The sequence below is a fragment of the Arachis ipaensis genome, chromosome B10 (assembly GCF_059453495.1).
Source record: "Arachis ipaensis isolate K30076 ecotype BB chromosome B10, ASM5945349v1, whole genome shotgun sequence".
In the NCBI taxonomy this organism is placed as follows: Eukaryota; Viridiplantae; Streptophyta; class Magnoliopsida; order Fabales; family Fabaceae; genus Arachis; species Arachis ipaensis.
Window position 1 is genome coordinate 124,934,903 of NC_142435.1, and position 22,914 is coordinate 124,957,816.

A 22,914-nucleotide genomic window follows, 5' to 3' on the forward strand; every position below is an offset into this window, starting at 1 on the left:
CTATTTTTTCTTTCTTTATCTCATATCTTGTCATTGATGTGTCTTGTATTATAGGTAAAAGAATGGAGGGTTTAAATCCAAATTGATTTAGATAAAATTAATGTTTTAATTTAATTTAAATCAAAAATCGATCGACGAAAATTGTATTAATTTAAATTTGATTAGATTTTTTATTTTTTTAACAAACTACATAGATCGAATCGAATTATAAATCTGTTTTTTTAAAACTTAATTCAAATTGTATAATATAAGATAATATTATTATTTTATTATCAAATTTAAACTTTGACTTATAATATATTTAATTTATTAGATATTTTTATTTTATTCATATATTATTATTATTTAATAACTATTTTATGAATATAAATAAAATTTATTTATTTCACCAATCTAAAATTGTTTCTATATTTTAATAATAAAATCTTAAAATTTTATTTTTAAAAATTAAATAAATTATTGAGTTAGAATTAGTTTTAATATGATAAGATGATGACAATGGTGTGACGTTACCGAGGAGAGAAGAAGGTGCACAGCGGCAGCGTCGCTTGCAGAGAGAACAGGGGTGACGCGATGCATAGGAGAAGAAAGTGCAGCAATGGCGTCGAGAGTAGGAGGCGCAATGCAAGGAAGAAGAAGGTGTAGTGACGGCGTCAGTTGCAGGGGGCACAAAAGCGGTACGACGCATGGAAAAAGAAGGTGTAATGGCAGTGTGCGTTGCTTCTTTAGACGGTAGCAGTCGCAGTAAGGTGCATTGGTGACGATACAATGGAGAAAGATGAAAGGTAAAAAATTAAGATTGTGACGGATAAGTGAGATGGAATATTTGTTATTTTGGTGAACTTGAAATGCAATCTATTATTCACATTATTCGCACTTTTCATTGTCTACCTGACATAACTCATGACCATATAGATTATAGAGAATGTATAATATGTGTAAGAAAATTTTATTGTAAATTATATATAACCCACTCATCATAGCTTTGTATTTGAGGGGAAAAAGTTGGCATTTTCTACAGATTGTGTCAATTCAGTGATCAGTAATCAATGCCTTCAAACTACCGCAAAGAAATTCAAACAGCAATGATAATATTAAGCAATCAAACAGCAAAGATAATAATATTAAGCATAGTTCACAAATTCTATTTGTACAAAAGATAAAATTGTCTATGAAAAAGAAAAAGGTTCTGTAAGAACAATAATCTTAGGTGGCTTTATTTATCAAATAAAGAAAAGTAATTAGAAAACAGTAAGGCATAAAAAAAATTAATAGCCGCTAATAAAGTCAAAATAAACAAGGAGGCGCTCCAACTATTATTTAAACATGCCAGTGAGTTTGGTAGAATGTTAAATTTTCCCTCTATAATAATTTCACACTGCATAAGAATTAAGATTGGGCCAACTCAAATTCTATACGTGCACACGGTATTCTTCAGTGAAAGGCAAAAGAATAGTAGCTAAGGTGTTCGATAAAATGTCTGACACAAGAATCATTGTGATTAAGCTTGACCCTTCTTCTCAATTTTCTGTTCTGAAACAGTAAATCAAATAAGAGTCTCTCCGGTGACCATGATCCCCAGCAACACCACACGAAGGTAACTCCTCTTCCAATAATCATATTCATTCTGCAGTAAAGTGCACTACACTAATGACAATAGCACCTTTGCGCTCACTTTAAGAAAAGGGTTCTGCTCCAAGTTTCCAAACCTTTTTCTTCATAGCAAACCCTGCTTTGGGTTAATTGTGATTGTGTTACGTTGTTCCATTTCAATTTGGTTGAGCACCACTTTGACCCGCTTTTTGTGTTGCTACAACAAAGCCCCACACACTCACACACTCTCTCTCTCTTCACATGATGCAAATGCATTTTACAAAAGCAGAGATTTTTTAAAAATGGAAGAAAACTCTTTCTTTTGCGTACATTCGCAGGAAGAAAAAGAAAAGGAGAAAGAAATAAAACTCTGACCGAGACATTACTTTCACTTCGTCAGAGAGAGAGAGCACCGCATTCAAAAAAATTCCCCTTTTCTTCTTGTCCTTGCACTCTGCAAAACAAGACAACAAACACATCATTTCCTTCTTAAAAATTCCTTCTTTGTCTCCAACTCCATAACCTCAGATTCCTTTTGTTTCCGTCTTTGTTGCTCAGAAGTCAGAACCTTCTTTAACTTGCTGAAATTTTCAATTTTGGGCTTGTTTGATCACTTTAACGTGATATGGGTTTGCACTAAATTAGCCCACCTCTAATTTTCAATTCTTTCATTATCTTTTTTCTTTTCTTATTGGCTAATGGGGGTTTTTTTCCTTTCTGAATTTCAAGTTATGTAGTATGTATATGCCTCTCCGGATTCTCAATTGCCCAGTAATTGGAATATAATTTGGTTTTGAAATTTCTGCATAGTGAAAATCTTCTTGATCATTTTAGCAGTAGCTGTTATTATGGGTAGTGGTAATGGTAGAGTTGATGTTGTGAGTGGCAAGGGATGCTCAAGGCTGTTTTCATCTTCGTTCAGAGCTCTGCAGCCATTGGAGCCAATGTCTTCTGTTTCGTCCTCCCCACATATTCGATCAAATGCTCCTTTTGCTGGTCTTGTTATATGCGTTACTGGGCTATCCAAAGGTGAGAGTTTGTCTCAATTTCATCTTTGGTGTATTGAATTTGGTTTCAATTTTGTCCAGTTTTTTTTTTTTTTTTTTCAATTTCATGCATTTAATGAAAAAATAAATAAATAAACTAAGAGATCCATATTCTCTTCAGAGTCTGGCCTGATTCGTTGAGTTTTGGTAATAAGGTCTGGATACTGTTCCCTTGAGACAAAAGGAAAAGAATCATTTGTTTATTGAAACAGTGAACAGGCTCTCTGTCCCTTTTTGTTGTTTTGTGAAAGAGAGGAAGGGGTGAGAGAGAAGGGGATTGATGATTGTGCTTCTTGTAATATAAATTGTAAAATAGATGTCAAGTAAATCTGGAAGTCTTCCAACAGCGTATATGCAAATCAAGACTGCTGATATAAGCCGTTTCTATTGGAAAAAAATGTTCATATATAACTTGTTCAGAAGGATTAACTTAAGTTGTATATCATTTGATATTTGAGAGTAGATAAATATCCTGATTCCTATGCTCCTCCACCTCCCCCCCCCCCTCTCTCTCTCTCTCTCTCTCTCTCTCTCTCTCTCTCTCTCTCTCTCTCTCTCTCTCTCTCTCTCTCAATGTGTCACAAGTTGTGGAGTAATCCCTGCTGCTTTTGTTTTGGCAGAAGCACGGAATCAAGTCATGGAGGCAACAGAAAGATTAGGTGGCCAGTATAGCCCCAATTTGCATCCACAGTGTACCCATTTGGTGGTTCAGATATCCTTTCCTCTTTCTGAAACATATTAATTTTCTTATGTGATGATAGCACAATGGTTTAGTAGGATTAGGCATTTTTGTATATTGTCACACACTGAAAAAGAAAACTGTATAATCCAATTTTTTTTCTTCTAGCTTTCATGTGCTTCAGGAGAAAATATTATATTGTATTTTATTAAGCCTTCTACTTGAATTTGATTCTACTGAATCAGAAAGACCTTATTACATGATACATAGAGTTGGCCTCTCTTGATCGTGTTGTTTTCATGGTATCAATTTTCCCTGGCATTCATATCTTCTATTCATTTTGTATTTACACTGGTTTGGTGCTGCCATTAAATCCTTAACAATCAGTACAGTTTTGGAGGACGCAAGTTTGAGCATGCGCTAAAGCATGGAGCAAAAAACGGTCTCTTTGTTGTCACACTGGGTTGGTTCGTGGACAGTGTCAGGAAAAATGGTACTTGAGCTCATTTCTTTTTCAGTCAAATAGTCCATAATTTTCAATCTACAAAAGCAACCGGTCAAGACTGTATTCTCAAAACGAATGCTTTTGTCTTGATGATGATAAGTAATCAAATATTAGATAGCAAAATTGAGCTGTTTAGCTGTAATTGTTATGAACTGAAATAGATTTTATCTGCTGCAGTGAGGTTGAGTGAGTCCCATTACAGTGTGAAGAGTAATGTGGACAATAACACACGCTTGGATGACTTTAAACTGCTTCCTGGGTATACCGGTGCCGAAAATTCTTGTCTTCCAGCAAGTCTACGTGAGACCAAGAACGTTGATAATGTTGAAGAATTTCAAAGATCTTCTGGTAGAAAATCTAATAGAAGTGTGGACTTCACTTTATCTGGTTACTCCATCTATATTGATCCAGGAATTTCATGTGAATTGAGGAACAAGGTAAAATGATGTATCCTAAAAGTAAAAATCCAGAGATTTTCTGCTCATACTAGCTGTATGTGATGTTTTCCACATTATATGGAGTCTGTTATTCATAGGGTGGTCATCATGAGTTCCGTGTTTCAATTAAGTTAGTGCATGTCCAATAAACTTAGATGCTTTGCACATTTGATAGGTTGTTGATACTGCCACGAGAGAAGGTGCTAGTCTGACGGAACGATGGTTTGTTGGCTGCAATGTTAGTCATGTAGTGACTGAAGGGACATTCGTACAAAGATATCTTGGATATTCGAGTAACCTCATCACAGTATGTGCTAAATTGTGTTTTAATATTAATCTGAAAAATGGGAATGACTCTTTTTGGAGGCATGCAATTGTGTCTGAAGGCTTGCTCTACTACATTGCTTATTTAAAAGTGCCAATAAGTATTCTGGAAGACATTAATGTTATATTGCACATTAGAAGTATTATTTATATCACAATGAAGTTCTTTGATATATGATTTGTCTCAGCCACTGTGGATTCTCAAAACAGCCAAGGAGAAATATGCACAAAGGCTTGTTCATATGTCTGCTGATTTGGCAAAGCAAGTTGGATTGATGCTTGAAGACATTCATAATGGCATTTTAAGGGAGGTAATTTCTCATTATACTCCTTTAAAACCTTGAATTCACTATCCCATTTTCTATTGTGCTTGTATGTATCTCTAGTCGTGTGTGATTAGACAGTAAACACGGATTATCAACATATTGGCAGAAGATGTAGTACTATTATTGATAACATTCTGTTTGTTGTATCTACAAAGACGTGAACCTTGATATATTGGGTGATGAAATACTTAAATAAGTTGTTGTGGGGTTTAATACATTAGATTATTGACACTTTTTCCTTATAACTGATGCTAAAGGCTTCACTTATTATATTATGAAGTTCTAAAGCCCTAGATGTTAAACAACACCCCCCCCCCCCCTCTCTTTGCCCGCCCACTTGCTTCTTTGATCATGGAATCATGACATGTTTTTCATTGATATATCAGGAAATAAAGAAGCAAAAAGACAATGAAGTTCATCAGGGCAGTGAAAGTGAATATAGTTACCACGAGAGGCAACAAATAGTGAATGCTGCAAAAATTGGTGTAAGAAGTCGCCGTGGTAGGCAAATGCAGGTCAGTCTCTGTTGCAAAGTCATACGACAGTTGACCTGAACCTACCTGTTAGGGCCTCTAAGAATACCAGTTTGCTGATGTTTTATAATTTTTTTTCTGAAGAGCATCAACTGATTAATTTTGTAAGCCAGTACTGGAAGAATTTGAGAGTTTTAGGCATGTGCATAAATGATTCCTAAGTGACACAGCTGTAAGAATTCATCGTGTTCTATATATGACTAAACATTGGATCCATGACTTTGCTTTTCAGACTTGTCAGACTCCAATTCGTCCTATAACTCCTAACAACCTTCTAGACTCTATCAGCTGGTCTATATCCGAGCCAACTTCAGCTGCTTCCATCTACACAGATTCTTTCAGTGTTGAAGATCATACTGAAAATCATAATACTTCAATATTTCTTGGTGCAAAAGGGGATGGCAAGGACTCAGAAGCTTCATTTTCAAACTCCACTCGTCATCTGACCGAAAGGTTGTTGGCTCCCTCTATGCCATAAGGTTTATATTTTCATTGTGGTGCATGTGACATTATTTAGATTCTTGTAATCTTAATAATTTCCCTGCCTTTTTCCAGCGAGAAATCAGAGTTGATATTTAAAAGCCATTTTCTCACCATACTCTTCCCAATCGACCGATTTGCCGAGATGGGTCCTTCTTCACAAACTTTCTTCAGCCATAATGGTTTTACATGTCTTCAGGTGTTGGATCATATCCATGCATTTTATCAGGTGCAATATTTATTCTCTTGAAATTTTGCATGCATGTTTTCTTAGCTTTCTGGTTCAATTTGGTTTCTATTGTTTATATTTGCACTGAGTCGCTGACTCCACAATGATTGTGTAAATTCTACTTTTATGTTAGGAGAATATGTCAAACCAAGAAATAGAAGCTGCAATTCATACCGATTCACGACATGCTGATAGGCTTAGATCAGTGTACCGCAGTAAAGAAACTGCAGAGCGTGGCTTTGTGTTGTTCAAACGCATTGAATTTTTGGGAAGTCGCACTAGTTTTGAAATGTTGAAGCGTGTAACTGGGGACAACAACTCCAATGTGTATGAGCTATTACTTAGGGCTTAAGGTATATGAACCAAGTTAGAATGGCCAGTTCAGGTAGCATGCAAAGTTTTTTTTTTTTTTTTTTCAATGTATAATTAGTCTTGATGGCATTTAAGAATTTTAAGTGTTGCCAAATTATTTGAATGTTGTTAAGATGTATATGGGAACAAGTGTAAGTTCAGGTGTAGGAATAATAACTGTTTCGTACTCAAGTGATAAATTGAATTCACATCAAATTGTTAAGTTATACAACAAAAATTATAACCCTACTTCCTGTGTTCCTGTGTTGAGTTTCCTACTCTTTTTATCTAGTGATTTATTTTACTCCCAGTTCTCTCAGGGAGGACTTCTTCAAGAGACATTTTTTGTTTCCCAGGACTCGTCCTTCTCCACCCCAAATTGGTAATATAGTGCCACAATTTTACACCCACAATACATAAAAAAACCATGGTCTTGTATCACTGATTTGAGAGAGTTTGTCAAATCAATGGCACAAAATAATAGTGTCTTATGTGTTGTGGCCACAAAGTCGTGGTACTACTATTATCTTATACAAGAGGCAGAGAGACTAAGCATCATCAATCTTAAGCTTCCCCAGTCGTTGCAGCTCATGAAGTATTTTAACTGCAGCAGAGTCATATGAACTCTTCTTATCAGCTCTAGCTTCTCCTGTGCATTCTATATTACCATCATTCGGTATGCACAAGGTTATTTTTGACACAAAGCAGTTGACTCCCTTTGTTCCTTCCAGGCCTTCGCTGGATTCAAACAGGGATCTGTACAAAAAGACACTGGTAAGAAGTAATGCCGTATTCCGGAGCAGAACTTTCTTTTATTTTTTTTCCCTCTTTCTTTTCACAGTCCATGTCATTACTTGGACCAAGCTAATATGCATATATGAATGCTAAAAATGATTAGAAAAAGTATGAGGAATGAGTGATGAAGTACAAATTAATTTGTGGATTCACCTATCTTTATACTCTGTTGAATCATATTCTGGCAATGGCCACTGTAATCTCTTGCACAGTTCATATAGTGTGGTTCGGGGTCCTCCTTTCTTCATATTGATAGATGCAATAACTGTAGAAGATGAATCAGCAATGAAGTGAGAAATCTAAGCATCAGTCTATATTCTGATAAAAGCACAAAAATGAAGAATGAAAACAATGACACAAACCTGGAATGGAATCAGAGTCCTCAGGAGATGAGTCTTTGTGGGGCAAAGAAACAGCAGATGCAATTTCTTCTGTGTTAGTTTCATCCACTTTCGCCCTCTTATTCGCTACTGTCTTTGACGAATGTCCATCTGTTAGAGCAGTGCAAATACCAATATTGGTTTCTGGATTAGACGAATCGCATAGATAGTCAGGATTCTCTCTTTTTCTCTTTGGCACGCTACTGCCATGTGAAATTCCCTTCTTCTGTACAATCACAGATAAAGAAAGAAAGATGACCACAAGAGGCTGTATAATATATATTAGAAATTAAGAACATATCATATCTCAGAATATATTCAGACAAAAGAACCGACCTTGAGATCTTTCAACAAGTGAAATGCAGCTTCTCCTTTTGCTATTTTTTTAGTCATTCCGTTTCCCTTCCGAACTAAGAGTGTGTTTTCCAGTTGTACACTAAGCTCAGCATGCACAGTAGTTCCCTTCCTTTTACAATTTTCTTTGATAAAATATCCAAGAGAGCCACATAATTCAATTAGTTCACGCAACGGAGGCAATTCAAGTTTATCAGGGGTAACAATGGGAGACAACAGAGGATTGAAAATTCTCCACACTTCATCAAGATTGAGCTTGGTATCAACTAGTATAGCCCCAGCAATACTTTCCACTAGATCTCCAAGTGCCTATCATGCGTAGAAAATGATCATTAAAATCATCTCTAACAAAACTAACAGGAAAATACTAAAATTGATTTGGTTAATTCCTTTGATTCAAGTGCATGTATAAATCCACCAAAAGATACTTGAATTTGAGTAAATTTTAAGTCTACTTTTAAGTATTTGATTATTTTTGCGTATACTACTTCACTCATTTTACCTATTCTTAGTCAGAGTAATATATCAAATCATTAAAAAAAAAAAAAGCCATGTGAAATCAATTGCAAGTTTGCAACCATATCTCGAGTTTGAAACATAGAATGATCACTCTAGGAACCAACCTTGGGGGCTTTAATGCCTGGGAGTGATCTGGTACTGCTCTCTGATTCAGAAATGACCTTAACATATTCTGATATCTGGCTCACCAAATCTCCAGAGCTGAGCAGAAGGTGTGGGTAAAGGTTTCGTCTAACGGCAACTTGAGCAAAATTGTCATTATTGACAGAAGCAGAACGCAAGTCAGTCAGCTCTCCTGGATCAATATCTTTATGGCTCTGATAAAGATGCCATGTAATAAGAAGATCCAATACAGAGTCGCCGAGAAATTCAAGCCTCTGCCAGAAAGTCAAGTAGTGGGAATTGAGAAAACGAATAGATAATATCTAATGTGTATAACACCACCATAAATGAACTTGCATATTAGACGGTAAATAAATAACTAATCTATGCGAGTTAATTATGAATGGAATTCACGAAACTTCACATTACCTCGTAGCAGCAACCAATCCCAAGTTCAGCCTCAGATACATGTGTCATTGCCTCCAGTAAGAGTCCCTTAACAGAAAATTTATACCCAATTTTCATTTCAAGGGTTGCAATCTCGTCTTGTTTTGGTGCATATGTATGGAGAGATGCAGCAGCAATGGCTTCCTCAACCAAGGACGGTTCTAGCTCAGAATCAATGCCAAGCCACTTCATGACATGTAGTGCAGCAATCAATCCGCCAACTACATAGTATGCTCCTATAAGAGCTTCAACACAATCAGAAATTGTCTTTGAACACATCCAGCGGTGACCCTGGTCACAAAGCTTTCCGACCACAACTTTTGGATCTTCAGTCTGGAATTTTCCATCCACAGGAACTTCTGGGGTTTCCACCCCACATTCACAAGAAACAACATGTATAGAACGCTGTCCTGGAGCAACCCAACGGCGTGGTTCAAATGCAGAATCTTGGATATAGCCCTACTCAAGAAAACAGCACAATAATATGAAATTAACTCAATTGATTGCTTGGCCACTTATTGAAAGCCTCATAACAAGTTTACTTTGGGATAAAAAATCCCCAGAATGTAAGACACACAATTATTAAACTAACCGTATAATAAAAGAAATTTCTACATAATAAATTAATCATGGGAGAAAAAATAACAAAAAAAAAAGATCACAGTGCCTGTGTTCAATTTTATGTCATAGGATTAGGATCTGAAGAGTTAATTACTTGTATAAAGTATTCCACCGTTTCTTACTTCCCTCTTTCGAAAGTGTGGTTTTCAAACAAAGGAAGCTGAGAGTTAAATACTGACCCTGGTAGAGAATGTCCATGCCTGAAGTCTCTTTGAGGCTTATCATGATCAAGTGAAGTACAAAATTATCCGTAACTTGTACCAAACAGCTTAAGCTTTCAAGTACACTACTCCATTGACATTATCAAAGATTCAAAGTAATAAAAATCTTAGTAAAAATCTTAGTACCTGTAATTTGCGATTTATTCCCAGTTTATGCAGAGTTGAATTACAAACAGCCCACTTCCGTCTATCAGATAATTTTCCTTCATGTTCCTTAGGATATTTAAGAAAGAGATGACAGCTCACTACAAACTTAAGAACAGAATCTCCTAGCAACTCAAGACGTTCCATTGAAAAATTTTCACAGCATCTTAAGGTTGTCAGTGCTTCTAGAATCTATCATTGGAAAAAAGGAAAGAAAAGAAAAAGGCATATGATTATCATAATGAAAAAGAAGAAATTAAACTCAGTATCTTATCCTCATAATCCAATCATGTTGGACAAACCAGAGAGCTAGGTATGCTGATATTGCTACTCTGACCATCTATCTCTCGTCTAAGCTGACTGGACAACGTGAGAGATTCAAGACGATGCATCAATGATGGTAGCAAGTACATTGACTTTAAAACATGTCTTTTAACATCAAGAATAAATAAAAGCTCAGGTGGAATGTGAACATGCGCAGGCATTTTGGTGTTTGCTGGGCCAATTTGCGATGACTTATCCTTCTCATCTGTGGAACTCAGAATATATTATAATCAGAATTCAGAAATTTAAACATAGCGCACTTGCATTGCTAGCACATTTTTAATTTGGTACAACATTATAAATATATGAAGATTTGCGGTTTAGGACCTTTTTCTTTTTATTACTGTTGTATACAAAACCACAAGTGCCACATTTGAATTTACTCTAATAAAAAATTTCATGATTTTGCAATTTACCTCAAAAAGTTTTGAAATTTAGCATTAATATGATTAAAAAGAACCTAAGCTTTCCCCCCTTGTGGTTTATATGGAGTTCAAAATTTCATGGATGAGAGCTCATTTGAATTGTCAGGGTAAAAATGTGCAATGCTGGTATATAATGTAATTTTGAATGAAGATTTCTCACAAGCAAAGTGGCGCAAGATAAACTTCGAATAGAATTAACCGACCTTCCTCATAGAAATTCAAAAGAACATTGTGTGCATTATGACTTTGCTTCAAACGTAATAAAGGTTGTCCTGGATGTTTCATAGCAATCCCATAGCTGACAATGATCAAGATGTTTAGGTAACTACATGAATAATCTATGAATGGCAAAGCAATAAAAGCAAGGGAAAGAGAAAATATGGGGTGTATGGTAAAGCAAATCAGGCACCTTTTCTTGAAGTATTCTGCGAAGGTCATGTGGTTCTCTGGAGACTTCTCATCGTTTCCATCAAACGGACTTTCAGCGCATAGCTTGTTATCTGCTTCAAGAATACAATACATTCTTCCAGTGTGAATAGCCAAAACTACCCGATTCTTTATACTGTTAGCATCAACTACACAATTGGCAAAGTGAATTTTATCTGTGCCTTCACAGGCCACCTTTGATGAATTAGCATCACAAGGTGACACAATTTTACTGCCCCCATCATAATCTCCAGCAACCAGTGAAAACTTGTTCCTTAAAAATTCAACTGCAGGAGCACAAGAACTTATTCCAGACCAATTTATTTCCAAAGATCCTTTAGATTCATCATCCCCTTTTTGTAGTGGTAGAAGCAAATAGAAGTGTGGACTCCACAGTGATTTTGTGTCTTTCTGAAGCAAGAATTCCCTCTCTCCTTTTACTGATTTGGACTTATGAACCAATCTCCCAAACAAACCATTGAAAAAAACCTCATGGAAGCATTTTGCATACATCATCTGGTAGATAACAGACAACAAAGCAATGAAAGCGTCACGTTAAACCTTCAGAAGAAACTATTATCAGTGATCTATTCTACAATCTACAATGGATAAGACATTATTTCCAGACCTGTTCAGCATTCAAATAAACTTGTCCACAGAAAGATAAGGAAGCCTTTACGGTTTTTTTTATCAAATAAAGATCTAATTCAATATTTCCAACATCATCGTCAAACTTTGACTCAATCAGGAGAACAAATCCTGAGAAGATTTCACCGACAATGCTGCATTTGAAATCAAATCTATAGGCATAAAATTTGGCTCCGTCTAGTTTGTCTTCAATTGTACCACATAAAGCTCGAATGCTGGCTGTGCCATGTAATTCTTTTCTTCTTGTGGTTCCTGCAAATGCAAAAAAGCAAAGCAGGATTAAAATAAGGCAGATTAAGCAGTTAAATAGTTTGGATGTAAAACAAAAATTTGCATGTCCCAGTACAAAAATATATACCAAAAATCAGTCACCCACGTAAAATACATGTTGGAATAGGAAATTCAGATGAAAATGTGTGAAACAAGAAGACATAAATATACACAATACATGATGACTGATTTTTTGTGTTCATAGTATTTTTGCAAAAATATATGTATGCTTTAATAAATGCAACTAACACATCATTGTAGAACTTTGACATGTTTGCATTTTAGTTTACCAAATCAAACAGGAAACATTCATCAAGTGTCGAATAGTTATAAGTTAGTATCTCATTTATCCATAATATTTGAAATATCTTTTTCAAAAATGAAAAGTACGGAGACATGATACATTATCACATACATCAAAAAATAAGTACATGTCACATGATGAACAACTTTTAGGTGTCCGATAAGGGAGCGCCTAATTAATTTGGATAACTTTCTCCATCATAAATGCAGCTTTCAATTGCAGAAAGCTTTTTGGTATAAAAAAGCGATGTTGAATTTCTACAGGGTAAAAATAGCATCTTTCTAAAAGCTACAATTTTGAGCTATTTCTTGGTAAATTCATAGGTTCAAAAGTTAACCATAAAATTACTTGAGCTTTCTCCCACTTCAACAAATAATACAGTACATCTCATACTTTTCGTAATTCACGGACAAAAGTCTTATTTTATACATTCAAAATAAAATATAAAATCTTAGTCCCTTTTCAACACACATTTCTAAGCACAGAGCTGATTTTTGTAAACTAATTTTTTTTTTATTCCCAGTTAATCCAAACACATACTAAATTGTAAATGTAGGGTCTGCATATAGATTGCAAAACACAACACTTTGACCATCAGATCTGAAAGTTGATGGTGATTACTTCAAAAAGGATTGTGGTTCAGAGGTGTCACTGCATTGTTCCCAGTAAACATCTATATCATGACAATTTCATAAATAATATATTTATTGCAGTATCTACTACTTCCATGCCACCATAGGAAGATGCTTCATAAAGGTAGCTCTCTTTGCATCACTACATCGTTAAATCCTGTAAAGGATATCCAAAACATGTATGCAGGCGACAATGATATAATATTTTCCTTTTTTTTACCAAATACATACTTGCAAAGGATATTTGTAAGTTTATATGTTAACTGTAATTGCAAATTGAAATTAGAAATATATTCCAGCAGAATTACCCTCAAAGGTAGTAAATTATTTAGCAAAGAATTTATACCTGCACCTGATCCTGTACCAGATTCTTGGTTTTGCACACTATGTTCAGCTTCTGGAGGCTTTTCAGTGAAAGGGACAAGATGATCATTCAAGGCATGCATCTGATGCAGCTTCTTACAAGCTTCTAAACAGACAAGATTCCTTGCCAAACGGACATCTTTACCCAAGGGACCGACTATTGTTTGGAAAGCTGCATTAGGTGGTAATGTTAATTTACACCTGTATGCCCCTTCAAAAGGCAGGAATTCAAAATTGGGCTTTGCACGGGGGTACCTAAGAGAATAAAATTCAAATTGTATTCATAAGTTTTCTCTCTCTCTCTTTTTTTTGATACTATGCTTCGAGAAATCAAAAAATAGAACACAGAATAGGATAGGTCCATACTCATCACATGGGAGCTTTTCACAATATCGATTTAAAAGACTAACACTTGAGTCCAAGTTGACTGATGCTCCAGTAGACTCAACATAATATATATTTGATTTTACTTCCGTAATCACCCTTAAATTAGAAGCATGATCTTCTTTATATATAGCCGCTTCAGTCACGGATCGCTCACTCCTGATGATGTCAAACAGTTTATTTCTTTGATCCATGTTTCCCCTGTACACCAAAAAGAGAGAAAGATGTTACAAAAGGTATGGAAGACTAGAGATCCTCAAATTACAAAAGGATTATTAACGATTTAAACGGAAATTGCTAAGGAGGATGCACTAAAAGTATGTTCAAGGGAAAAAAGGAAATTCCCGAAACAAAATAACTTCTGTGTATGTCACATGGAGAGCCGAAAAAACTGGAATACACACCTCTCCAACATCACAATAAATTGGGAGTCATCCTGCCTAGATCTTCCCCGAGACTGGACATAACTGCGACATGTGTTCGGTAGGTCAAAACGTATCACACATGAGCACTTTGGCACATGAATTCCTTCCTCAATTACCTCGGTTGTAAATAATATATTGACCTAAACAAAATGATTAATAACCTATTATGAACTTTCAAAACCAACATTTATGAGAATTTTACTGAAAATAGAGGAGGCTTTGCTACAACTTGATTAATACGACGCAGTGAACAAGTACCTTTCCAGAACGAAAAGAATCCAATGTTTCCTTCTGCTTCTTAGCAGTCAGTGAACCAGCTGACGTATTGTTTCCGGTTAAATAGGAAACTGTAAAATGAGATATCTGTGGAACTTTCTTTATAAATCTTTCAATCACCTTTGCTGTGATGATTCTTTCGACAAAAACAAGGCACAATACCTCACATGAATGTCTGCAAACATAAAGCATGATAGATTATCAACATTTTTATGATAGATAGGTGATACAACTTAAATGCAAAAGAAAACTAATTATATGACAAGTAAAATGGATCCATTGTTCCATACCCAAATGACTGGAAGAGTTTAATAAGTTCAAGTAATTTGGGAGATAAGTATCCCAGGTCTACTGCCTTTGAAAAATTAAGATCAAGCTCTGGAATCTTGTTATCATCTGAAGCAACAATAGTTAAAGATTAGATGCAGAGACCATATATATGGCAATGCACAAACAAATATTGCATGGTATCATTTATTCGAATGCTGTCCAAAACGTAACATATCATTTTTCATAGAGAATGACTGGACGAGAAACTAATGAGCTCTTTAGAGGATTTATTTATTCTAAAACAGAAAAATGTATATTAGTATATAAAATCTTATTAGTATAACAATGTCAATACAATTACTATATTAGTATAAAAGTGAGTTTGTCATAAGCAAATGAATTATATCAAAATGCATACCAAGATGGAGGGATTCTTCAACTATTTGCATGACTACGTCAATGAATGCTTTGCACTGACTAAAACCTTTTCGGTAAACTTCACACTCTCCTTCGACTTTGGAGAAATTTTCATGCCATATTTTAACAGCCTGCGTACATATTAACGATTTATTAGTAAATATAAGAAACAATGGAAATGATTGATGAATGTACATAAATTTGTACATTTCCCATATGCTACGGAGAATCAGTCATTAAAAAGATTAGGACCATCAATTACAGGACTCTTAGTACATTTACAAAATGTTAGAAAAAAGAAAGAGAACATTGTTCCATTTTTCTTTTCCTTTATGGCATAATCTTTCTTTACAGTTTACACAATTTCAGTGTTTGATAAGCACCTCATAAGCACATAGGAGGCCAAGATCTTCAAGGCAATACAAGACTCTTGCAAGTTCATTGGACATCCGCTTATGCAGCGTATTTAATTTATTCTCCACATCCTTAGAGTTACCATCAGTTGAGCTTTGTAATTCCGATAACAATGCACCAGACTGTCCAAAGAGAATAACTTCTGTCAGTATCCATTAATGTAGGAAGATTAATTGAGGGGGAACATAGTCATATACATGTAACATGAACCAAAAATACCTTGGACCACAAGTCTTCAATCTTTGGCTTCAAATTCAAATCAGGGAATTGTGCCTGGTCATAATATCTACAACTTTCTTTTGCAGAAGGTATATATACCTCCATCTCGGTCCTATCTTCTACAGTATATCTCTTAAGAAATAAAAAATGAAAATCTATTAAACTTCCTTTTTTGTTGAAAAGATACTTAGTCATGTGCACTCATGGAAAAAAATTATTGAGTCAAAATCTAGAAATCACTAATACCCGAGAATCCAAGATACTTTCCAGTTCTGATATCTGACCCTCACAATCCACAGAAGAGGAAACACCTAACAAATATGTAATACATAATGAGTCAACATCAAGAAATTACTAACAGTATACCTGGATAGTTAGGGACACAAAAAAGTTACCTTTTTTACCTACTGGTGATGCTGTCATTCCAAAAATTTTAGGCTTTTCATCAGCCTTGTGATAGAATTCCTTCATAGCACAGGCAATAAAATCATATGTAAATATATTCTGATTACCTAATAAAGAGCAACCAAAAACGGCCAAAAAGAGAAAAAAGTGTATGATGAAGGAAATACAACTCACCTTCATTACTTTTGCATAGGGATGGTTACCAGTTGCTCGATGACACTCATCAATAATCATCAAGCATATTGATTCCATCTTCAAGAAAGCCTTTCTTAGAGCGTCCAAAAGAAGCTGGGGTGTCATAACCAGTACCTATTAAACATCAAATATCACGGTTATAATAACCATAGAGCTAGGCCAAGAATATTCATGAGTTTATCAGCATAATTAACCAAACCAATTGTTTGTAAAACATGTCACTTAGATTTGAGATCACACCAAAAGCCATTCAAAGATTCACATTGATATAAAAATTCATAGACTCTTTAAGTAATTATAGTAGCATATACAGATAATTCATATAAAAATAACTAATCTTTGCCAACAAAGCCATCAAAAGCAAAAAAGACCATAATAATTAATGAAAATGAAATCAACCATGATTGAAGGAAGACAAACATAAGTAGCATTATTAGGAGCATGTCATAAAAACATACCTCATTTTCACTAATTTCCTTCTCCCAGATACTTAAATCCCATGCGTCCACTCCTTTTGCCCCATAATACTCCTGAACTTGAAAATCTGTAAGATCTTTTATATTCTTATATTGCTGCAAGGGGAAACAAAACAGCAAATAAATTTAACCTGCGACTGTAGTCAAACCAAGAGAGAAAAAAAGAAAAACCATAAAAGGGGAGAAAAATCTCGGGGAACAAGCCTGGTTGACAAGATGAACGGTTGGAGCTAAGAAAATAATCAACTTTTTCGAGCCACTGGACCTGATAGCTTGACCAATGTTCTTCATAAGCAACACAGCTATTAAGGTCTTACCAGCACCTGTATCCAATACTGCTATTGTGTTCCTCTTCTTTGCAACTTCAAATACTTCTAATTGATACCTGTACGGAAAACAATTAACCACAATAATACAAATATAGGCAAGGTTATATTACCATCATCCAAAATAAAGAAATTGCAAGGAACAACAAAGACTCAAACTTTAATGAATTATGATCATTCTGCGGCATTACCCACACATGAAACACCAGAATAAAAAAAAGGGCGAAACAAACAGGAATGAAATTAACTATTTAATTAAACAGAAGAAAAAAATTAAGCCCAAGAAAGAGAGAAGAAAAGGAGGTACCCTCTAGGGTCCATGGTCTGGGGTGTCTCGGAAGGGAGTGAACCTGATTCTGATTCCTCAGCACAAGGTTCTGTGTATAAGTGATTAAAAGTTCGGTTGGGACAAGGTTGGTTCTGGTTTGATGAATCCATGTTGAAGAAAAAATGAAAAAGGAAGAAAATTTGGCAGTGAAAACAAGAAAAGATTGGACCTTTATAAGTACAACAATAATGGGGTAATGGGAAGAAGCAACATTGTCGACGCGATCACCCCAAACAGAAAAGAGAGCAGTGAGCTTAGGAGTGTGAAGAAACTGAACTGAAGTGAACGCCTTCACTTGACCACGTGTCAATCAATTCTTTATAGAAATAATTAAAAATTAAGATAAAATAAGAGAAGAATGAGAGAGTGAAACAGAACTGAAAGAGGTCAAAGTTGTTTTCAAGTGTTTCTGTTGTTGAAGCAGAAAAAACATGAACAACAAATTATTGTCCTTGTCATCTCAAACACGTGATATACGATGATTTGTGCGTGAAGTCTGAACTATTTCGTTAAAAGAATTAACTTCTAATTTGGTCCCAAAGATTCAGCACCCCAAAAAAGTTTTTGAAACATATTAATATATTATCAATAAAATCATTTTTGAATGATTTAAAAATATAATAAAATTAATTAATAAATATTATACTTTTTATAAGTGATAAAAAAATTTAAAACTTAACAAGTAGTTTATTCATTTGATACAAATTTAATATTTAGTTTTTTTTGTATTTTTAAGCTTTCTAAAAAAAATTTGTCGTTAATATTTTTTAAAATTATTTTTAAGTGATATAAATTTTTGGGTACTATTTTAGTAATTTTTTTCATTAAAATTTTATATTTCTTTGAAAAATTTAATTTTGAGATACTTAGGAATGCAAAAAATATATAATATTAAAATCTTGATAAATGATAGTCAAAACTGATATGCATGTAATAGTGAAATTATCTAATTAAATATTTAGATTTGTAACTAATTAAAATTAATCATAATTTGGTTTGAAAAATATCATAATTAATAAGACATAATTAAGTATATAGAACTTAATTGCATTGTGCGATATATAAACTAATATATTTTTTATTCACTTTGAATTTGTGTCAATATTAACTAATTTTTTAAGTAAAAATATTAGTTCCTAATATTCTTTGAAATAAATTAACGAGAATAAAATTGAAAAATAAAAGTAAATGTGAGAAGGGACATAAAATCTCCAATATTGAAAATCACCTCTGAATGGTTATTTATGTGGTTTGGAGGATGAATCATTAAAGATATATGCTATGTGGTATGGGGGATGAATCATTAAAGATATATGTAACATCAGAAAATCATATTTGTTATTGAAATATTGGATATTCTGATATTGGACGTCTTTAAATTTTTTTAAAATCAGTATAATAATTGTAAAATCCGGTTAATTAATGGTTAATTAATTCATAAATTAAAATATATTATAAAAAATGAGAAAATGAGATTTTTATGGTTTAATGTGAAAACGAAATTTAAAACGAGAATTTTAATACCAATTTTAAAAAAATCAGCTCAAAATTGAGTCGAACGGACCGAATCGAACCAGCTGGACCATATTGGGCCCTTGGTTCAGTCCAATACCCAATTAAATGAAGGGCACAGCCCTTTCTCCCCCACCTAAACACCACACACGCTGAAACAAAGAGAGGAGAACTGGAGAAGGGGGAAAGTGTGAAACCCTTGCTCCTATTCATTCCTAACTTTCATTGATCATAACTTTTGATCCGGAGCTCCAATTGACGCATCGTTTGCGGCCACGCGACCGCAGCGTCGAGCTCTACAAAACCCACACCAAGATTCTTGAGGTAAGCCACGTTTCACCTCTGTTCTCTCAGCTTTGATTTTCGAAAATCTTGGACAAAAATGTGGAAATTGTGAGTTCCTTTGTGTTATAGGATCACATTAACTTGAGGAGAAGGCTTGTTCTTACTCCCTTGATCCTTGGGTAAGGTAAGGAATTTCAAACCCCAGTGAAAATGTTAAATTTGAGGTGTTGGGTATTGAGTTATTGTGTATTGATGTGATATTATGGCTTAGACATTATATATGTGTGCATTGGTCCTTGATTGGTGATTTTGGAAAATTTGGAAAGGAGCTTTGTGTTAGAAAAATCTGTTGATGGAGTTTGGAAACCTTGGAAGGTTGATATTAGAGGTGTTCCGAGTGGAACGAAAATCGACCAAGGTATAGTTTTGGTTTTCTGTATCTAAAATGTAATGTGGTGTGAAAACGTCGACTAGTGGCCTTAGGATAGGATTTCGAAATAATGAGGTAGTTGATGAATGATGTAAATTGTGTTGTTATGCATGAACTTGGTAGGTTGTGATATGTTGATATATTTGATGAATGAATTGGATTGAGATAGATACATGGATTGATATCTTTGTTGATGAAAAGGTTGAAGCTCTTGTTGATGAGCATGTTTTTGGAGTATGATATTGACATGTGAAAATATATGGTAATTAGTGAATTTGAATGTTGATTGAAAATTGAAGTATGAAATGTTGATTATGATGTGGAATTTGTTGAATTGAGATTTAGTTAAATGAAGGACAATTTGGGGGGGGGGTTGATAATTGAATGAGTGGATGGAAGTATTGGTATTGAAACTGAGTTTGGCTGGTTTTTGAATGAGTTTGGTAAGTGTATGTTTTTAAATGGGGAGTTTATGAGTTTTGGTGAAAATGGAATTTTGATGAACTTCAAGTCTTAACGGATCATATCTTGAGTTATTGTTTTCGGAATTTGATGTTTTTATATCAATTGAAAGATAATTTCATAAGCTTTAAAATGGTTTAAACTTGGTTGAAATCTGAATTTTGTGAAAGGAGATATGATCGTTGGAAGTTCGGGCCAAAAAAATCTTAATTCTACAACTTCTGCAGAATTTGTGATTTATGGGTTGTGTGCGTACACACAGCCCTGTGCGCACGCACACCCCGCGGAATTTTGAGCCTGTGCGCATACACAGCCCTGTGCGTACGCACACGCAGGAACGGGGCTGCTGCTAGGAGCGCTAGCACGCTCTATGCTCGCGCATGGCCAAGGGAGTCTCGCGAGCTGTGCATACACACAGATATGTGCGCGCACACACGTTTAAAAATGCTTCTAGGCGTGCGCACGCACACCCCTGTGCGTACGCACGCGACCCGGTTCTTTTCTAAAGCTATTTGTTTTAAGTCTTTCACATTTCCAACAAGCTTGTAGCCTTCCGAGATGTTATTTCATACTTATAAACCCCCAATTTCATCTTCTAAATCTTAAATTAATGTAAAATGCCTATTGAATGAGAGTAAGCTAGGAAAAAGGGTAACTTGTGGAGGAAGAAAGGGGATATTATGATGAGTATAATGAAAGATGATGATATGAGTTGTTGAGGGGTATGGTAGAGTGCTGTATATGATATGAGCCAAATGGCTAAGTATAATATGAGTCGAATGACGGTGTGTGATGATGATTATGGCTGGGTATGAGATTATGATTTGTAAGCCAGATAGCTGAGATGAATGTTGATATATGGCCGTGATTTATATGCATATATGCTTAATTATGATTATTGGGATTGTTGCATTCCACCTATCGGAGATACGAGTTTTCTTGGGTGAAAGCAGTGGCTAGCCACCATGTGCTCCAGGTGGAGACTCGATACTCTGCTGACCCTATGTCGTAAGTATGGCCAGACACTATGAAAGTTTCGGATGAGCTCGCCCCCGTAGACATACACCAATGAGGGTGTTGGATATATATGAATTTATGATTTATGTTGAGAATAACTCGAGTTGGGGATGCACGACAGAGGGACAGTCCAATGGTTAGCTACCAGGACTTGTCGGGTTGGCTTTATAACCGACAGATGAGACTCATCAGCCACTAGGACAGGCATGTATCATACGCATTATATGTGATTTGTTTGGATTGCCTAATTGACTGCATCATTACTTGCTAATTGCCTAATTGTCTTATTTGCTTCCTACTTGTGCATCTCTTTGCTTGATATAATTGTGCTTGCATATTGAATCACTTTTGGCGGTTGGGAGGTTTGCAGAATTTGGAAAGGGGATATTTAGTTAGTCTAAAGATTTTTAAGTTAGTCGCCTGTTTTTATTCTCATGGTTTAGTTATATTTCATACGCTTTGATTATATATGGAAGTTCTAGGATTGCCTTCGGCTTTCCTAGGACATTACATGTTAGATATTTAGCCACTGTTACCATGCTGAGAACCTCTGGTTCTCACCTATGCGAATTTTGTGGTTTTCGGATGCAGGACGTGAGGCTCCTCGCTGAGACATGCTGGAGACTTCCTTTTGGCGGAGATCCTTGTATCTTGTGATTTTATTTTGATTATTATATACTTGTTTAGATATTTACATTCTCCACTGTATATGTATTTTGTATTATCTCCTCTTAGAGGTTATTTTGGAGAAATAGGTCTTGTATATTACCTTTTGGGTTCTTTTGGGATTACCTCACATATATGTATATATTTACTTATATGCTCGGGCCGGTTATCTTCACAGGCCAAGTCCCGAGTCTTGATATATGTATTTTGGCACTCTTTTGTATATCTCCTAGCATCAGCCTACTCTTTATCTGTTTTATTTACGTTATCGATCGGAGTGTTGCACGTTTTAATTTAACGGTTTTGATTTACTCCCATTTTTCTTCAAAGGCTCCTAGTTACAAATCTTTTCACACTACTATACGTAATAAATTTTATTTTTAGATGTCGTAATATCTCGCCACTTCTGTTTTATGACTTAAGCATAAGACTCTGTGTGGTAGGGTGTTACAATAATCGTGTTATGCACCTGATAAAATTGAAATTATAATTTTAAGTTGTTTTGTTAAAATTGATTTGAATTATAATCATTAGATTAATAAAAAAGTAACATGTTTTGCGTTGTTTGTTTTTTCTTAATCTGGTATTAAGTGTATCAACTCTAATATAGTTATTAATCGTTTTTATTAATCTACTCTAATAGCGAGCACGTGGCGGCGCGACGGGTTTGTTCTTTATGTCATTGAATAGCCGCTAGGTTTGTTCACTTATTTGGATTTAGGGTTGTTTGTGAGATTGGTTGTAACAAATAGCAATTAGACCCCAATTATGATGAGATTTATGATCCTAGTAAGAGAAAGAGGGAAATTGCTAGGTAGATCTATAAAAGTAGGTGAGGTAGTTAAATAGATTGGTTAGTAAGTTCTTTGTTGTGATTGTGTTTGGAGCTGGGTTAAATGGGTTGTGCTTGAGTTTGTATTTGTAATATC

General features: G+C 34.9%; 2 protein-coding genes and 1 long non-coding RNA gene across 8 annotated transcripts; 2 read left to right on the forward strand and 1 right to left on the reverse strand.

Annotated features, from left to right (window-relative positions):
* Positions 1-1,351: 1,351 nt before the first annotated feature.
* LOC107621512 (BRCT domain DNA repair protein) lies at positions 1,352-6,696 on the forward strand. Of its 6 annotated transcripts, none has more exons than XM_088510258.1 (11): positions 1,398-1,597; positions 2,516-2,622; positions 3,260-3,351; positions 3,709-3,811; positions 4,001-4,260; positions 4,436-4,567; positions 4,773-4,895; positions 5,297-5,425; positions 5,676-5,896; positions 5,999-6,152; positions 6,286-6,696. In XM_088510258.1, exons 1-11 carry the CDS (start codon positions 1,572-1,574, stop codon positions 6,502-6,504), a joined length of 1,566 nt encoding a protein of 521 aa, XP_088366384.1. In that variant the 5' UTR covers positions 1,398-1,571; the 3' UTR covers positions 6,505-6,696. The 6 variants fall into 6 exon arrangements, with proteins under 6 accessions (XP_088366388.1, XP_088366391.1, XP_088366384.1 ...); XM_088510248.1 differs by having other exon boundaries at positions 1,456-1,597; positions 2,431-2,622; XM_088510251.1 differs by having other exon boundaries at positions 1,477-1,597; positions 2,428-2,622.
* Positions 6,669-18,067, reverse strand: DCL3 (dicer-like 3). Its single transcript, XM_088510241.1, has 25 exons — positions 17,593-18,067; positions 17,164-17,344; positions 16,942-17,055; positions 16,463-16,597; positions 16,279-16,348; positions 16,130-16,194; positions 15,884-16,015; positions 15,634-15,786; positions 15,252-15,381; positions 14,854-14,959; positions 14,546-14,738; positions 14,267-14,427; positions 13,845-14,063; positions 13,462-13,733; positions 11,890-12,161; positions 11,245-11,777; positions 11,039-11,133; positions 10,389-10,615; positions 10,069-10,278; positions 9,083-9,559; positions 8,656-8,928; positions 8,015-8,341; positions 7,661-7,904; positions 7,452-7,563; positions 6,669-7,259 (listed from the first exon to the last, which is right to left on the reverse strand). Exons 1-25 carry the CDS (start codon positions 17,721-17,723, stop codon positions 7,052-7,054), a joined length of 5,040 nt encoding a protein of 1,679 aa, XP_088366367.1. The 5' UTR covers positions 17,724-18,067; the 3' UTR covers positions 6,669-7,051.
* Positions 18,068-19,277: 1,210 nt separating this feature from the next.
* Positions 19,278-22,109, forward strand: LOC110268168 (uncharacterized). The gene is made up of 3 exons (XR_002356268.2): positions 19,278-19,449; positions 19,540-19,594; positions 21,911-22,109. It is a non-coding gene; the product is annotated as an uncharacterized LOC110268168 (long non-coding RNA).
* The last annotated feature ends 805 nt before the right edge of the window (positions 22,110-22,914 follow it).